General features: G+C 40.7%; 1 protein-coding gene across 1 annotated transcript in view; it reads left to right on the top strand.

Annotated features, from left to right (window-relative positions):
- Positions 1-1,440: 1,440 nt before the first annotated feature.
- Positions 1,441-18,617, top strand: part of TRPC7 (transient receptor potential cation channel subfamily C member 7) — an 85,346-nt gene continuing 68,169 nt past the window's right edge. Inside the window, exons 1-2 of the mRNA XM_068959912.1 lie at positions 1,441-1,502; positions 9,075-9,852. Of these exons, the coding sequence (XP_068816013.1) occupies positions 1,501-1,502; positions 9,075-9,852 (780 nt within the window). The 5' untranslated portion in view covers positions 1,441-1,500. The remainder of the gene's footprint in view (positions 1,503-9,074; positions 9,853-18,617) is intronic.

Genomic DNA, 18,617 nt, shown 5'->3' with positions numbered 1-18,617 from the left:
AGGCTGGTGAAAATATCTTAGCAGTCTGGAGTTGTTAGATGAAAGCTCCCCGCTTGCTCTCTCTGAGGGACAGCACAGTCCCTCAGACTTGGGAAAGCACAGTCTGGGGTGCCCTTATGTTGTCACTGCAGAAGTCCCAACAAGCTTGTCTCTGTGGAGTGCCTGCATCATTTCCTTCATGAGTTTCCATCAAATAACCTTCCCCTGTTGCAAATCTAAGTGGATCAACTTGTCTGAGAGTTGGTGAAAAAATCTCCTCTTAATCAATGCCCTCACTTCACTCAGTACTGTGAGTGGGTTGGAGAGAGAGAACTTGGTGGCAAGTCTACATCCTGCCATCCTGTCACATGTGCAGCTCAGAGAGCCCTGAGCTGCTTCACCATCATGCCCTGTTCAAGTAGAGAGTTGTCTTCCGGCATAAACTTCAGGACACCCACCAAGTGAGGCAAACTGAATTTATCTAGTAATTGCACTGGGATGCATGAGGTGATGGAAATTCCTGCATCCTGGTAGGGAGGCATGGGTGGGGAGGGGAGCTGCACAGATGGGGAATGACAAGGAAGGTCATAGGCTTGGAGGGATGTGCACAGCCAAAGCTGTGCAGGACATAGTCAGAGCATCCCGGAGTGGGGATGGGAAGCATTCCAGGAAGGACGCTTTCTCTTTCCACTGAGGATGGAGCAGAAAAGGGTGCACCAGAGCACCCGTGTGCAGAATGAACTTATGCTGGCAGCTCTTCTCTGCCAAGTGAGAGAAGGGATTGATTGAGCTGATGGATTTTTCTCCTGTTGACTTCATTCTACCCCCTCGCACCCCTCGCCCCCAGCAAACACACACCTCCTAGAGCCTCCCCCCACGAGTCAAGCTCTCCCGGGGAAGGCGGAAAACAACCTCAGCGCCGGCAGGGCAGACTGAGAGAAGCGGCACTATCCACTCCCAGCGGAGGGGTGGCACAGCTGGCTGAGGCAGAACTGTGGCGTGCTAGGGGCTGAGCCCCCGGCAGAGCCCCCCGCCCCCCTGGGCAGCCCAACCCGCTCCGAGAAGGTTCCCTCTGCCCGCTCTCTGCTCGGAGCAGCCCTCGAGAGGGCGCGGGGCACTCTGAGAGCTCCGGCCGGGAAGGGGGCGCTCCAAGAAGAATTAAGCCCACACCTATAGGAGGAGGACGGCGTGGGGGGAGGGAGGAAGGGAGGGAGGAAAGACGGGGAGGACAGCGCAACCCACATGTCAGCCTCGCAGCAGGCTCTTCCTGCAGGCAACGAGCCCCTGCCGCTCCCCGGGAGATCTCGCCCAGCCGCGCGGAGGGGATAAGGATGCGGCGCCGCCTCGACCGGGCCGGCGGCGGCTGAAGCACCGCGGACAGCGCCCGCCCCGTCCGGCGCCGTTGAGCGGCCATTCAGCACCGCGGACAGCGCCGGCCGCCGCCGCCATGGGGGGCCGCGCCCGCGCAGCGCCGCGCCGCGCCCCGCGCCTCTAGAGCAGCGCTCCGGCCCCGACGCGCACATGTAAGCGGCTGAAACCCGCGGAGCATCCGGCCCTCCCCGGCCTCCCCCGAAGAGCTCCGGTGCCTACTTGCGTGCCGGGAAGTTTTGCTGGGGTTCAGGTGCCTTGCTGCGCGGTGGGGTCGGGGCTGGCTTTGCGCGGGGTGGGCAGCGGGACGCCCAAGCTGCTCGGCTTGGTACCCTCTGAGTGTGTTGGCAACCTGCTCGGTCTCCGTGTGCCTCGAAGGGCTCTGTGTTTGCTACTCACCACATGGTTTGGACCCACGCGGTTATCTTCTTTTGCAGTAGGGTGGATTTCTTCAAGGGTTATTTGTGCTGGAAACAGAAGCACGGCCAAGGCGAAGGGAGAAAGACTGACAGGTGTAAATATGGGACCCTATTTCAAGCTCTTTTGTGCTTGCTGGGTCTAACAGGTATCAGGAGTCCTTCTCTCTGTTTTTTTTTCTTACCTTGTAATAACTATAAAGTGTTCAATGAAGAGTGGTGCAGCAATAGTGAAAATGATATACATCCAGAACTGAGATTTCCAGTTCTGTTCAGAGCTTTTTCTTTCTCTTTTTAATGGAATTGTTCGTTGTAATTCAGGGTTACACTGCCCTCTGCTTGCAGAATTAGAAATATTCTTACTTATTGTCCTCAGTAGTAAAAATTTATGAATGAACAAGTATTCCTCTGTTGTGTTCTGGATATGGTCTAAGCCTGACTTTCAAAGGGCTTCAACAGCAAGGATAAATTATTACTAGTAGTCACGGCCAGGTTTAAAAACCCATTTGCAGGACTGATTTTTTTTCCCAGATGAGCCTGTAGACTGGGTGGCCAAACAAGTTAATGAATGGACACTGGGAGAGACTATAAGAATAATCGTGATTTCTATGTATCTTGCATGCGTTCTATTATAATTTTTTTCATTTTAAGTCATCTTTAGAACTACATATAAAGGGAAAGGGGGAAGGAACAGCAAGTATGTTAGAAAACAAAAGGTAATTGAATACAGGATCCAAGGTGATTATTTTACAGTCTCTCTTGCTAGTGTTTATTGGTGAGCAACACTGATTTGGAATAGGAAACAAAATGCTGATGCTTAGTTGACAAGAAGGCTGAGACAAAAGAGAAGCAGTGTATGGGTTTTTGTGAAGGGTGTCTGGTAGAGAACCAAACACCATTTCCTTTTCAAACCAGGGGGCAGAGCTGCTTCCTAGTCTTTCTATAGCTGTTCTCCCATCCTTACGGATGAAATGAAAATTTAGATGCTGATAAGGATTAGGTGGTTTGGTTTGCCATCAATATTTGGGGTGGGGGGGAGGAGGGCTTGGCCTTAGACCTCATGCTTTCTGGCAACAAGACTATGGGAGTGTTACTGTTTATCTGTTCATCAGATGAATGACATAAAGGACTGTTTTTTTCCTGCCTGAATATTTCTCACTCTGCAATTATTTACAGGGATTTGAGAAAGCATTGCGTTGCTGCTTGCACCTGTACTTTGTACAAGAGAAACCTATTTTCAAAGTTTGACCTTGAAATATCATTTTCTTTTATCTATGTGACCAGTGGGAACAGGGAGGGAGGGGATTGCTTCCTGCAACTGCTTTGTAGATTTCCTATTAATTAATTCTCGTTATTTATGCAACTTTTCATATTGTAGAAGGAATTGCTAACAGCATCTAAATAGTGCTTTGCACATGCTAAGATTAAATAAGATGAGGCTTACTCATTTAAGAGCACAGTAAGCTTCAGAATAAGTTGCTTAACCAAAAGCTACCTTCTCAAATGATATTAGACTGTATACACAGTAAGTAGTACACTCTGTTAAAACATTTGTCTTAAAATTTCTGTTTCATTAAAGGTTGATGTCTTGTCTTAAGATGAGATTTTAAAAGTTATTTAAGATATTGGAGAAAATGTGGATATCAGAAAGCTCTGGTAACATATGCCTGCCCAGCATTTGGAATGCTAGAGTAGCCTACAGCATGCAAGATAATTAAATATGTGCTCCTGACCTGAAGTTTGGAGTCTGCTACAAAATATGTTGCCCTTTTTTTTAACTAGAAGGCACAACATCCTACTATTTTTGCCCAGAACAATTTGATTTACTATTTTAAGTGAATTAATTTTTGTATCTATTTGTGCCTGCTTGTAGAATTTCATTTCCTTAATGTTTGTTCATTTTTATTGCACGTCTTGGGTGATCATGTTTTCTATGTGGAAGAGTTAATAGAGAAAAATAGTCCATTCGATGTGTAAAAGGTGTAGCAAATCCAAAGAGGCCTCAGGGAATCCTGTAGCCTTTTTGTGCCCTGATTCTTTTAAGAAATATTTGTGTAAGTAGAAAGAAAAATAACAAATAGAATGTCAATCTGACAGTTTCGGAGGCTCTGCGGGAACCAAGAGTAGTGTTTTTTCAAAATGGCTTTCAGAAACTTAAGTTTCATTTTCCACACGACAGAGCCAATCAAAGCTTAGTGTGATTTTTACTTTCCCCAGTGTAGGCACAGCAAAATTAGGAGGTTTTTTTAGCCTAGGTTCCCTCGGTAATAGGGAAAGAAGGGGGTAGTTGAAGGCGCTCTAGGGAGACTCCTGCCAGCCTCTCCCCACAGACGGTGACAGGAGTCCCAGGAAGTGGTCGGAGAACACAAGTTCTAAAGCTGCATTTGTAATTTGCCCTTCTCAATTTTTAGACTCTTAGGCATGTAGAAGTTGGCATCTCCTGATACTTCCAGAACCTAATACCCATTGATTTCTGTACATATTCAGGCTTTAAATGTTTTAAGAGCTCTAGCAGACATGACTCAACCTGTCCTATATGCTTTTAAGATTCTGGTTCAAAATTAAGTGTAGGGACAATTTAGGCCTTTGAATGTTTACTTGAAGCCTGAGCTCTAGGTAGCAGCTCTGCCTCTCCAGATGCTCTCGTACTGTGCAGGGACGTGCTGCGTGGTTCTACAGAGGCAGCAGAGGGTCTGCATAGCAGGGGCTTGAGCCTGTGGAAAGCAGTACAGAGGACAAAGGGAATTTGCTGTAGCAGGCTCAATATGAAGCAAGCAATTTCTTCCCTGTTTCTCCCTAGTCCTGCATGTCTGGCACTCAGATAGAGACTTTCAGCTTCAGTAGTATTTTCAGGGGCACCACAGCAGGAACAAATCTCCTGTTATGCCCTGTTCCCCTTTCAGATGTTGACAGTCTCAGCTCCTACTACCCTCAGTAGATATCACAAGGGCCTACTGCTAGTTACTGTAATTAGGAGCCTCAGATGCTCCTCAGAGGATGACTTGTTAAGGGCTAAATCACTTTTCACAGGTGATCACCTTTCTGCTTCACTCACCGCAGGAGTCCAGCCATCTTATGGCCACCTGAGCTGTTTACAGCTGGATACACATTGCTGTGAACAGTACCTAGAGCATGAATTTTTTGGTTTTCTTTTCCCAGAACATTTTCTCTCTGATGACACTGCATACACTGGCATTCTTTCCTAGAAAAATGTAATATTTAATTGCAGTGCCTGAGGAGTTTGATCACTAGCTGTCTCAATAAAATATGCAAACACAGAATCATTTCAATGCAAAACACCTTTAAACAAAAATGGTAAGATAAATGCGATCAAGTTACAATTACATTTTTTAAGAGGAGATATTACACAAGCTCAGTAAATACGATTAGTTCTAAAACTGCCTGCGCATAACGGAAAAGGAGAATAAAAAAAGGTGCCGAGTACAGTCATGACATTAAAGTGTGGCCGAGTTTTCAAGATCTTCTGCTACTGCATATATTACTCTTTGCACTGCTGCTTCTCTAGCACGACTCAGTGCTCAGGTCAAACGTAATTATAACTTTCTTTTTAGAATAGGAGTTGATAGCTGAACATTTCTCATGAAATTATTCACAGTTAAAAGTATAATTTTTTATTCATCTCCTACTTTCTATAAAGATGATAAAGTGCAGTGGCTGAGATATTGATCTTCCCTGCTCATGCAAAAGACTAGGGGTCATAAGTCCTCTGAGATGAAGCCCTCTGAATTACAATGCTACAGCCCTTACCTGCAGGCAGTGGAGACTGTCTGTGCTGTCAGGGCATCCCTGCAGAACATCTGTAATCTGCACAATATTTTATATTAATTTTTTGGTCCAAAGTTATATTTTCCTGCTGCCTCTTTTTCTGATGCAGTTTACGTTGCTAGAAATAATGTTTGAAATCAGTGTTCCCTCTAAATTGAGGAAAGTGAAATGAAAGTCCTTGTTTTGGCATGTACAACATATATTTGTATGTATATTTATATATACAACAGAAGGGTGTAAATTAGCTCTGGGACAAACTCTAACCTCCTTCTTCAGGTAAAGCTCGTAGAACTGGTCCAATGGTAAAATTTTATATAATTTCATCATTTTATATAGCTATATGTTACTTTATGTGTGTTGAGGCAAGTAGGTTATGATTATAAGATTATCCTTCTCACCTACCTGGGTTCTCATTTATAGATGGCAATAGGTCAGGAGAGAAAAGTTTTCTAAAAAACCAAATACCACAAACTTCACTTAGAAACCAGCCATTCTTCAGCAAAACCTAATAGACTCCTGTCTGCTGGAAGCGCTCCATAGTTCTGAGTTGCTTCCAGCACTAACCATTAAATATAACAACAGATATAAGCTTATCAAATACCTTACTATACAACATTTCTAGAACATAAACATTTTTTACTTTAGAACTTCAACAAGCCACGTGGAATTCCCCCCGACTGAAGCAGCAAGTTCAACAAAGTGCCGTGCAATATTTAGCCCTGAGTACCTGCCACTCTCACGGGTCACCACTGAGCCACTATTGCAGCTTGATCACTTTCCACTTGATCCCAGCAACAGCTGATCTGAGCTACCACCACTTCTTCCCGTTGAGGTGTTTAACATTTTTAGAGGTTTTATTTAACATCCAAGAAATTCCAAGACTTTAAAGTACTTTCTGGTACCCTAAGTCCCCATTGAACAAAGCCACAGTTTGGAAGAAAAGTGCTTACCTGTTTTGTCCTTGCTTGAATTCACTAAGACTTCAGTAAAAGTTTAAAACTTAAAGGCTGTCCTGAATAGCTGAGGATATGAGCCCTAGTTTAGATAAGGGTTTTTGCATATGGTTAAATATTTAATTTTAAGCATGTGTTAGTCCTGTTGACCTCTCTAGGACTGCTTGTAAGATGAAAGTTAGCTGCTGGGGGCGATGTGTGAGAGTGTGAGTGCATGAGGGTGTGTGTGTGTGTGTGTATGTGTGTGTGTGTGTAAAATGTGGGCTGCGCTGGAATAAATGGCACTTCTGCAGCTGACTTCAAAGGGTCCCAATTTTACCCCAGGCATTTTGCAGCTTTAGAGACCTTGGTCTCCATCTTAGTGTCAGATATGTTAATGATCCAATTTTTGTAGCTGTTACTGTTTTCTCTTTTAGAAAACTTTATGCAACCTTAGGAATGAATTTGCTTAATATACATCTCCTTCATCATCCTTCCATCCCTAATCTGTGCCTACGTCCTGAACTTTTCTCCTGACTGGAATGGATCAGTTTTAAGAGTCATGTTGCACTTTGTCTCTGAGCTGAGTATGTTATAATAAGTTTAATTGCTTCCACTTTTTATTAAGTTGCTCTATTGATGCATTACTGCTTACTGAGAGAGGTTCTTACTTCATTATGAACCTTACTTTCAACTTTCTATGGTCACAAAATTGCTTTCTCGATATTTGTTTAGATTTTAATAAAGCTGCTAAAAAGCTGCTGTAAGATTTGTATCAAAAGAAGCTCTCTTTAGGACTAATTTCTGCTCTAGATTAGTGAAAAAGCAATGAATTAAAAAGACATATATATATATAGATATATGTGTATATATCTCTTTCCATATGAAGGACACCTTGAGAATTTCTGTGTCCTTAAACTCTGAGTATTCCTTCTGGAACTGTTTTTCTGCCTTTTTCCTGCTTCCTTTATTCTTTTCTCCTGAAGAACATATCCATGAAGGCGTTATATCTTCTCCATATTGTGTCCTGGCACCTTTACCTCTCGTTATTCATGGCAACTCTTTCAAACTCCCACAGTATTTTTGCAGAGCGACACATGAACTTTTCATTGACTAAAGGTCAAAACTGACTTGGAGAGCAGATGGAATATGGAAGGATGAACCTTTGCCGCCCACCGAGCATTATCAATCTGCTTATTTGTTACATGTGTCCACTGCAGTTTAGAGACTCTGGAAGTTTTTACCCAAGTGATTTAGAATTTGCCATTGCATTTAGTACAAGTGCATTGTGAAAATGGGGAGCTGTTTTTCCTTTTTGCTCAGGCTGTGTATTCTTTGGGCTTGGAAGGCGAATTACTCCGTGTGCTTAAGGTCTAACACAGAAGGTCTATGGTTTTGTTGAGATGCTACTAGAATAAAATAAAGAAGAAGAATAAGAGTGAACAGCCAATAAATGCAAAGTATGAATCTTTCAAAAACACTGAGGGATTTGGAATTTCAATTAATTTCATAAAACTTGGTGTCTAATTCCCCTGTGAGCTCCAGCTGCATATAGCATAGGTTTCTTTGAGGGTTCTAGAGAAGATGGGATAAGAAGAATAATTTGTGTCCATCAACTCCAAGTAAAGCTATTTCACCCTCACAATCAATGGAGAAACTAAATGAGCCTTTCCGATCCATTCATACCTTTGCCTTCCGTTTGTGGTCAGATATGTATCATCTTGTCTTCCTGCAGCAGCTCTCCAAAAGCTGCTAGCTTGAGAGTGGCAGGAGCCCAAATCAGGAGTTACACCAGTGTTTTATAAGAGTAGTCCCTGGATTTGAGAACTTATCTTTAGAGTAGCTGGTAAACGAATTTCAGAAAGAAAAATAGACAGTCACTAATTAAATTATTCTGGATTGGGAAACAGGAAAAAGGTATTATGTAGCCTGAGAACAAGATGTGAATGTATTTGTGTCTTTCTAGCAGCTGAAACTTAGCAGAATTTATAGTACATTCATCCCTGTCATATGTAACATTAGAATCTCCCCTTGCACAGATGAATACAACCTAAGGTAGGTCTAAGGCCATAATTCAATACCACGGAATTTAATTGCGTGAATTGAACCTGTTTGTTTAAAGTTAGATGTGTGCTTTTTAACTTTACGGAACATAGTTTATGGTCCTGATCTGAAGTCTATTGAAATGGAGAGTCCACCAACTTTCTTTAGCTTACCTCATCTCCTCAAGGATAAAGCCCAAACATAGTAGTTAAGAGATCTATTATGTTGTGAACACCATTCCTAGGTGCTACATAATGAAGTTCCAACAAACGAAAATGGAAAACAAGGTGTTCGTGCAAATTGTTTTCTGCCTGCTTCCAAGTTAAGAGTCTTCTAGGGTATCCCTAGGGTATAAAAGTCAGAAGAGAATTTGGCTGTTGTTCAGCAAAACTCCTCTTCTGTATTCCACACGTACCCTAAAAGATTTTTAAAACGTGATTCAGATCTTACAAAGCTGGCAAGACAGGATCCCAACGCGATGTTACTTCAGGTTATGTGAGATTATGAATTTCTAAGAGTATAACCAGCCATCCTTTCTGTTTTACTACAGGTTGAGAAACAGTAATTATAAAAACATGCATCGAAGGCACACAACCCTTCGGGAGAAGGGCCGGAGGCAGGCCATCCGGGGCCCAGCCTACATGTTCAATGAGAAAGGCACCAGCCTGACTGCAGAAGAGGAACGTTTTCTGGATTCTGCAGAATATGGCAACATTCCTGTTGTGCGAAAAATGCTGGAGGAATCCAAAACCTTGAACTTTAATTGTGTTGATTACATGGGACAGAATGCCCTACAGTTGGCAGTAGGGAATGAGCATTTGGAAGTGACAGAACTCCTCCTTAAAAAGGAGAATCTAGCTCGAGTTGGGGATGCACTTTTGTTAGCCATCAGCAAAGGATATGTGCGCATTGTGGAAGCAATATTGAACCATCCAGCCTTTGCACAAGGGCAGCGTCTCACACTTAGCCCCCTTGAGCAGGAACTGAGAGATGATGATTTTTATGCCTATGATGAAGATGGAACTCGGTTCTCCCATGACATTACCCCTATCATACTTGCTGCCCATTGCCAGGAGTATGAAATTGTCCATATCTTGCTTCTAAAAGGTGCGCGGATTGAAAGACCACACGACTATTTTTGCAAGTGCAACGAATGTGTTGAGAAACAGAGGAAAGATTCCTTTAGTCACTCTCGATCGAGAATGAATGCCTACAAAGGATTAGCCAGTGCCGCTTATTTGTCTCTTTCCAGTGAAGATCCTGTCCTTACTGCTTTAGAGCTAAGCAATGAATTGGCCAGACTAGCCAACATAGAAACTGAATTTAAGGTAATTCACTACCATGCTTTTTTCCTTGGGCTGAATATGTTTCGGGTGCTCGATGTTTTACATGTGTAACCAAGTCTTGGTTCACAGTTTTGGGGGAGGGAGGAAATGGAAGCTGCAGAAACGATCTTAGGAATTCAAAGTGAGAAATCAGATACCAGTAGAGCTAGGTGAGGGGAGGCTCTGATCTGTATTTTGACCTTACGAAAGCTTTTATTATAAGAGAAAAGGTATGCTTGAGAAAAAATCACTCCCACTCCAATATTTGATGAGGAAGAAGGCAAAATAAAAATGAAGATTTTCCCATTTCTCTAAATGGTAGTTTGTAAGAGTTTAACAAATGCTATTTCATTCTGTGAGGCATTAAAAATCAAGTACTTCCTTTGCCAATTTTAATAATATAGAGGGGAATGTATCAGACTTTCTTCATCTTCATCCGCTGTTTTGTACGTAAAGGAAGAGATTCACTGTTAGGTATATGTTACACAAGAAATGTCATGCTATCTCCCAGATCCTTAGCCACTTTGAGCAACTGATGAGAAACCAAGTAAAATATGAAGTTACACGTTAATGCCTTTGATTTTTACACCTTGCATTCTCACAGTAGTCTATTTCAATTCTTATCGCTCCAACTGCATGTACGTATACTTTACAAACATAAAACGTGTTAGCCCTATGGAGGGAGGAGCATAAAAGTTCTGAAGAAGGTTGCAGGCAAAAATTATCACTCAGCATTTCAAATGTATTAGTTGCCCATAGATCCAGATCACTGTACCTTCTCCAGTTAAGAAATATTTGAAATGGAATATCACCTATTATAGCAGAGCCATCCTTCCTTGGAATTTTTATGTTGCATGCTGTGATTGCTTAGCATGTGTAGTTTGTAGCAGGAATAAAAACTAGATTAAAATATCCCAAAGGCAAAGACTCTTATTTTTTGTAAGAAAGGTTAGTCTCTTTCATCTAGCAATCTATTTCAGAGCCAGAGGTGTAGAGGCTGGCTTATTGGTTTAAGAATCCAGTACTGTAGTAGTAGCCCAGTTGTAATTATAAAAGCTATAAATTAAGTACTTCTGATGCCTTGCAAAATCATTTAAATATGGTACAATACATCTTAATGGCTGAGTACTTCTTCTCTGTATGATGAATTTCATGAAAAAGAAAGGGAAAAATTGTCAGGAGATTGTTATGATATTTATAGTCATATCAAGCGTAATAGTGGAACTTGCAGAACTCTTACTTAAAAATTATTCAAGATTTGCATTATCATAATAAGTTTCTGAATGTCCAATGCCATTAGCATTATTTCTCTAAGTCATTTATATGGCATGAATAACATTGTCTCCCTTTCTAAAATAAATTAGTCATGAAAGAACTCATTTTCAGTGTCTCAGTCATCAACATAAGACTGTTTTCTGTCTTATGTCTGTTGTGCAGCTACAATCACGATCAGTGACACTGGGGTAATAAAGTCCATGTTCTGAGTAAACTGGGGTAGGATGCCTGCCAGGAATCCCTTATTTTTAATTTAGAAAACTATTCAAGTGTTCAAGCATTCTTTTCAGAATTTATAACTACAGTCTCTCTGATTTAAAAGTGACAAGAAGCACATTCTGAAGCTCTATACAAAACTCTATAACAGAGGGAAAAAAACAAAACAAAACAATAACAAAAAACCCAAACCACTGATCTCTTTTAGGAATACGATTAGGGCAAAATCTTGCAAACTCTTTTTACCCACGTGGATAAGAATTGGAAGGATCTAACATGATGAAAATTTAAAAGAGAGTTTTCTTTGCATGACATTAGGACCTTACTTTGGGACTGTCCCTAGTGAAGCAGCCTATTTCAGTTGAGTGAGACTATCTGCTTGAGTGAGGGTTACTCCAGCGTGAAAGTGCCCACATCCACCATTAACAACGTTACTATCTTATTAATGTTCCAGTTTCTTTTCAGTAGGAAAATATACCCTGTGTGGAGCATCAGCAGCTCCAGTATTACACGGCTGTCAGCTCTGATAAGTGTCTTACTGCATAAATGTAAATGTATTTCTACCAGAATGCCTCCTTTTGCTCATTAAGCTGCCAGAGTGCTCTGGACCAGCCCTGGCAGGTGCATGAATCCTCCAGAAACAAAGAAGGGATCGAATGTTCCCCAGCATTAACAAATGGGTGAAAGTGAGTCAACAGAGGGAAATTACCAGAAACCCTCTGCCAATTTACTATATTTTCAGGAAAGTCTCCCCATTCACTTTATGGAAGGTCCTCTGCAACATGCATTTACCTATGTTAGTGAAGTAGCTCAGAAGTTAAACCGATACGAATAGTTTACTGCACATTTTTCACATTGTTTCAATATATTGTTTCTAGAAATAATAAACATTTGAAGTTCTATAATGTATTCTCACTGCAGAGAAAATGAGATATATGTATGTATTCAAAAATATTTATTCTTATTAACATAATCAGTGTGACACAGAACAGGGTAAGAATACAGCAGATTTGTTTTTCACTGAATATGACATTTGGTGATCTTGTTGCTAGAAAAAGAGCGCAGTCACTGAAAATGTATTGAAGAAGCCTGCAAATGATGAAAAATTAATGAAATCAGACAAGCTCTGGAGGATATTTTGTATCTTAAAATAATACTTTCCCTAACTTTTACCTCCAGTTGCTAAAGTTCTATAATTACCATCAGTGCTCAACAGATTTAAAAAATCATCATTTACGATTGTCTCGAAATAGCTATTTCTATGCAAGCTTAGCAATATCATTTGCAGGAGGTACAGAGTCCTTGAAACTGAGGGACATGAGTACGATTTTAATGATGTAGGTGGACAAATAGTAATTGTGTGGTTAGATAACCTACCTCTGAAGAAACTCCTAGCATGAGCTAATTAAAATATAAATGCAGTGCCTCTCACCTGCTGCTTGCTGCCCTAAATCTCTTGTGCAATAGCATTGTTCAGCGCATAACACTAGCTGAGAGGCCGGTACGTGCACTATGTTTTTGGAGAGCATGAATTTTTTTTTATTAGAGTTAAGACTTTCTGTACAGATACAAAATAAAGCAGCCATGTGAACCCTACTAAAGGGTAAAAGTTGAATCAGCTGTTATTGGCCACAATTTGAGAGAAACTCCAATGAAGATCACTGGGTGACAACCATTTCATCGGTTCTTTTTTACAGAGGTAGAAGTTGAATAAATTGTTTTCACTCTAAATTGCTAGAACTGAAGAGGTACTCTACAGTTTTTATTCAATTTCTTTACATAAGCGTCACACATCACAAAGTAACATGGGAGTAAAATTAAGGAGAAAATGGGAGTCTAGACATACGCTAAATCTCACTGCTGGCCCTCTGGAGCCTTTCTGTCCATCGATCAGTAGGGCCTTTAAGAGCACGAGTAGACATCCTGGCTGTCGCTGCAAAGTGAATGTACTGCCCTGTTGAACTCCCTTTCTGATGTGTTGAATTTGGCTCAAAAGCAAGATTGAGATAGTCTGCTACTATGTGGCTTCCCACACACTGAAAATAATAATAAAAGTGGAGGTTTGGAGCTGGAAGAAAGATGGAAGCTGACAGAGCCAATCAATACCGACAGTTTTACTGGAGCAGTTGCTCCACCGGGGTGAAGCAGTGCTTTTCCACTGAAGCTCAGAGGACTACGCAGCATATGAGGATCTAATCCACTGTTTAGAATAAATGCATGGTTCGGATCAATGTTGCTCAGCTGTTCTTGCAAGCAAATGTCAGATTTTGTAAGGCTTATTGATGAGGAAAAAAAGAAAACTATTGAAAAATGTTATGTTGGTATACAGGAAATTTCTGATTTTGTTCCTTAAATTCTCCAGCCCTTTTTCTCTCAAAAAAGATTTCTTACTAGTAGGAGAAAACTTTGAAAGATGTAGTGCTCTGATCCAAGGATCTAAAATTAAAAAATTCAGCTTCTCCCCCCCACCCCCCCAAAATAGGATATGGAAAATATTGAACTGGCCATTTCTACTGACAGTTCTGACAACATCTCTGGCATTGTGATTCCATTAAGCAGCTTGGCCATTAGCCTAGAAATAGGGTTAAGAGTAGGAACCCCCCCACCTCCCCAGATGTGAATTCTTGAAATTTCAAAAAAGAGAGAAGTAAATGCCTGAGTCACGGTACTTGCAGAGCCGTGTGCAATGAGACCCCTGCACAGTGGAAAACAGCCTAAGCCAAAAAACAGCCTTAACTGAATACTCAGCCATTCCTACATTTCCCATTTGAAAACTCAGGATTAAGTACCAGGCCATGACATTTTTCTTCTCCCAAGTTCTCATTTTAGGTAAAAAAATCAGCATTCATAGGGGCACGGGTAGTGCAGATTAGGAGCCTAATTAGGTCTACCCTTTTGGAGAGAGAGAGAGAGAGAAGAGCCTTTCTCCCTCTGTAGATTAGAAGGATCGGAGCTCTACTGGGCTACGGTTAGTTGTCGTCTCCCTCGAAACAGCCACATAGTTTAATCCCTGGCCTAAGGGCTCTTTTCAACCCCTTATGGAAAAATAAAAAGAGCCTTTACTTTGTCCTGTTTCTGTTTTAATTTTACTTCTGTTTTTTTTAATTGAAATAAATCCCTCAGTTTCCCACCCAGTCTGGCTTACAGTCTGCAGAAGTATGGCACGAAATGAAATCCCATCTTTGAATTTAGTCATCTTATAGCTTAATACCTCCCAATCAGCGTGCATATATCTCACATTGTGTTAAGATATTTTATAGCTTCTAAGTAGGTCTGAGTGTTAAACACAGCTGACTATAAAGGGAGATGTCAAGCATCCGAAGCTACAGGGCATACTATGCATTTACTTGAATTGAAAAATCTATGTACGTTTCCATTTCTTTCAAAGCTAGCAGACCCTGGACCACAGTTGTAAAACAAATAATCCTTCACTCATCTGCCAGTGGTATTCTGCTAGTTTTACTTGTGCAAGTAAACCTGAAGTCACTTCCAGTATCAACAACATAGGCAGGATTTATCTGTAAGAACAAGCTACTGCCGAAGAATCCAGCTGGTGAGGGTCGCTCTCTGATTTGGAACAGACTCCGGCCCAGAGAAATCAATCTCCTTAGTGTCACCTTGGTGCGAAGCCGTATGCAGATATCTGCATAGGTACCAGCTGTTCACAGCCAGCTGATTCATTTCAAAGACTGGAATATTAAAAGCAGAGTCAACAGAATCGTTTTTATATGTCCAATGATCCCCTGAGGTTATTACTTTTCTAGCAAACAGGCTGCAGAAAATACCCGTGCAACTGCCTCTAATAGGAAACTTAATATTGCCGCACACGTTTTGAAAACAGTGAATGAAATAGAGAATAGCTTTGTTTACTCTTTCCTAAAGGTGCGACTGTCTGCGCTCCTGTTTCTGGTGCGATCCCACTCTACACACAGGTTGGTTTTACAGCCTTGCACACTCCCAAAATAGCAATCTGACTACACATTTCAAGAACAGTAAACGTCCTTGTGATGAAGACAATCAGCCAATTCATTCCATTTAGCAATTTGAACAAATTAAATTACAGAATTGCAAAGGAAGCTATGAAAAGATCTCACCAATCATAAGTGGTAAATAAGATCTCAGCTCATGTTGATTAAAACATTACTGAAGGGCTGATCAAAACCACCACCTGGAAGACATATGGTGTGTGATCTTTGTTCATCCATCCTACCAACATTGTCAGTTCACTTACTACAGCATAACATGTTTTGTTTCTAAACGAAATACCTCTTGCTGTCCCTCTGCTTTTAATTGTTGCCCTTTCTTTAAAAAATATTGGGATGTGTCTTAACGAAGTGATCCAGAAGCACAACTTCACTGTGCACCTGCTCTTCTGGGCACATGAGCAGGCATTTCCAGAGTCAGCCAGCTGATAGACCGTGACTGGCTGCTGGGCTATTTGCAGGGACTGATGGCTTGCGTGGCACCAAGTCGAGTGTGTAGACGCCTAGAGAGATGCCTGCAAGGAACTGCTTTTCATTTCAGTAGGGCTGCAGTAATGTAAGACAGCTGAGGCTCAAATCCCTAAATTCTTCTCTTACTAAAAGACTGGTAAAACAGCCCAGAAGACTCGATGACCTTTAGCAGTTAGTGATGATTTGTCATTCCTGCAATGAAACTCCTGTTCTAGTAAGTCAGCCCAACTGTTTTCCTACCTGAATGTAAATTGTTAACTTCGTAGCATGTGCTTGATATAAACTTAATAGAAATGACCTTGTAAAACTTCTCAATATTTTTGACCTTATGTCTGCAAATGAGGAATTGGGGCCAGATTCTGCACTTTGAGGATGCCACTGTACTGCTACTGCAAAGTAATAAGTATTGTAATAGCTGGTTTTATCTTGCTGAGGAATCACAACTTCACAGAGTTGAATAAGAGCTCCCAGGCTCTTACTTTCTCAGGACACCTGCAAATCATGGACGATGGTGAGGATAAATACATTAGAGATTGTAAACTGCTTCGTTTCTCTAGTAAGGAGATCCATATTGATTGCTAAAATAAATTGGTACCATTTGATTTAATAAAATAAATCTGAATCATCAAATAGAAAATAAATAGGTTATTTTTTTTAATGTTTAAACTTGTAAGAAAATAATTGTGGATGGTAATAAACATAGAGAACACAAAAATAGGGTAAAGTCTTAAGAGAACTTGAAAAGAGCTGACTGCAAAAGTAAAACTCTGTGGTCCTGGCTGGGAAGCATTTTGATATGAAAAATATATGTTACATGAAGTTAAAAATCATAATTAGGCTAGTCCTTTTTGAAATGAATGAATGATTAAGGAAAGAAAAATGGGTATAAAACATTGGGAAGAAAAACAGAAAGGAGGGGAAATATTTTGTGAGACGAGAGGATAGCAATGAGCTTGAAAGGACAGAAAATTCCTTGAAAAATATTAGGTGTAAAACAGTACCACTATAATCTAAAAATTGGAAAGGAGGACACATGCTTCCCATCAAAGCTGAGCAAACTCTTGTGCTTGTTTGCTCTCTCTGTGTATTGGCTGTCTTATTTGGAGACAGCTCCTGAGACTCATTCCCCCTTAAACAAAGACACTCTTGTGAGAACCTTTCTAATTAACCTCATGAACACTCTTTTAAATCAATCACTTAATTTTTTCACTCTAGCCTGCTCTTTCTTGAATGAACCTTTTATCCTTCCATAATCTCTTGCCTCAACATACTCTCTGGCAGGAATCTTGCTTCTGATATGTTTGGGAACAGCTTTTTATGAGTCATATTTATTACCTAAGCAAGATGCTCTTTGGAGCTCTGTTGGCTTTGTTGAGCTGGTCTTACTTTAGTTTTTCATTTAATAGTCCAGCATTTCTGTTCTTTTTTTATTTTTCTCATCCAAACAGGACTTGCACTTTTTAAAAAGATGTCTTTTTACTTGTGCTGTTTAAATTTGCTGGGCTTGGGGGAAAGAAGAATTTCTTCTAAGCCTTTTCTGCTAGGTGGAGTATATTTGCTGCATTTTGTTACTGCTTTTATTTTCTTTTCCATGAGTATCTTCAATCTTACATACTTCCTGTTCTGAAAATTAAGCACCACCATTGTAAACTCTTTGGTGTATATGAATGACTGCTGTTACCAGGTGATTATCTCTTGAGCCAGGTCCCGTGCACAGCTGTAAAGCAAGTATAAAACTGCCTAAAAACGTAGCGTTTGAATCAATCATACATGATTTATACTCTGTTCCCTTCCCTTCACCCACTAAGCTTATGATTTCGGAGTTACCTGCATCATTGGGATGATGTCCACAAATAATCATTCAAATCTGGAAAACAGTAAAACTTGATTGTACCTGCAGTGCCATCCACGTACTGTTCAACATAATATATATAGTATTTTACAAACTATTTGACAGTTTTCATCCAATATTTCCATCTAGCCAATGCCGATGAGTACTTTGTGGCAGCCGTGTTATTAAGTTGATAAAGATATCTAGTTTCTAATTAGTTATATTGTATATACGTCTTTTGTTCCAAAAGCCATTCACTGCCTTTGTTTTAAAGTCAGTGTTTGTATATTTGGCCTCAATATGAAGAAATTAAGTGCTTCATAAGTGCTAAACACTTTTCAGACGCATGTTAATCCTTTCAGGCCATATTAGATATGCAGTAAAGTTTTTATTATGCAAATTGTGTCACAATAGTTAACAGTTTTGTCTGGCATTTTATAGTTTGATGGAGTTAAAGGACAAGGTACATGTAAACTGATCTTGCACTAACAGTTGAGGCTAATGTAACCCTCCTAGCTCCCCTTACTCCCTGGGGATGAAAAGCACCTCTTCAGGCTGCATCCCTTTCCTCTACTACCTCTTGTAGCTCTTACTGCTAAATTTCCAGTTGAGAGACCAGGTTATTCAGCTCTCTCCCAAATTAATGCCTGATAACACTAAGCTTTGATGTGACTAAAGAAACATTCCTTTCAGACCCATTTTATGCTGCAATCTACAGTCCAATTAGTTTGCTCTCTGCTCCTACTCTTGGCTCTACACTGCATCAGTGTCTTCAGCTTCTCTAGCAGAAATCCCTAAAGCCGTTGAAATCGTCTGGATACCCAATGTCAAAGGCATGCCTCACTTAATCTGTTACCCAAACAACCATGATCCCTGAGAAAGGACAAAAACGCATGCATTGCTGAATGTGTTTGCACTCTGGGTGCAGGCAAAGGAGTTCATTTCTGCAGATTGCAGTGTAGATGAAAACTGATAATTCTAAATGTACATTA

The sequence above is a fragment of the Struthio camelus genome, chromosome 13 (genome assembly GCF_040807025.1).
Source record: "Struthio camelus isolate bStrCam1 chromosome 13, bStrCam1.hap1, whole genome shotgun sequence".
NCBI classification, from domain to species: Eukaryota; Metazoa; Chordata; class Aves; order Struthioniformes; family Struthionidae; genus Struthio; species Struthio camelus.
This window is presented reverse-complemented; position numbering and strand designations above follow the sequence as displayed.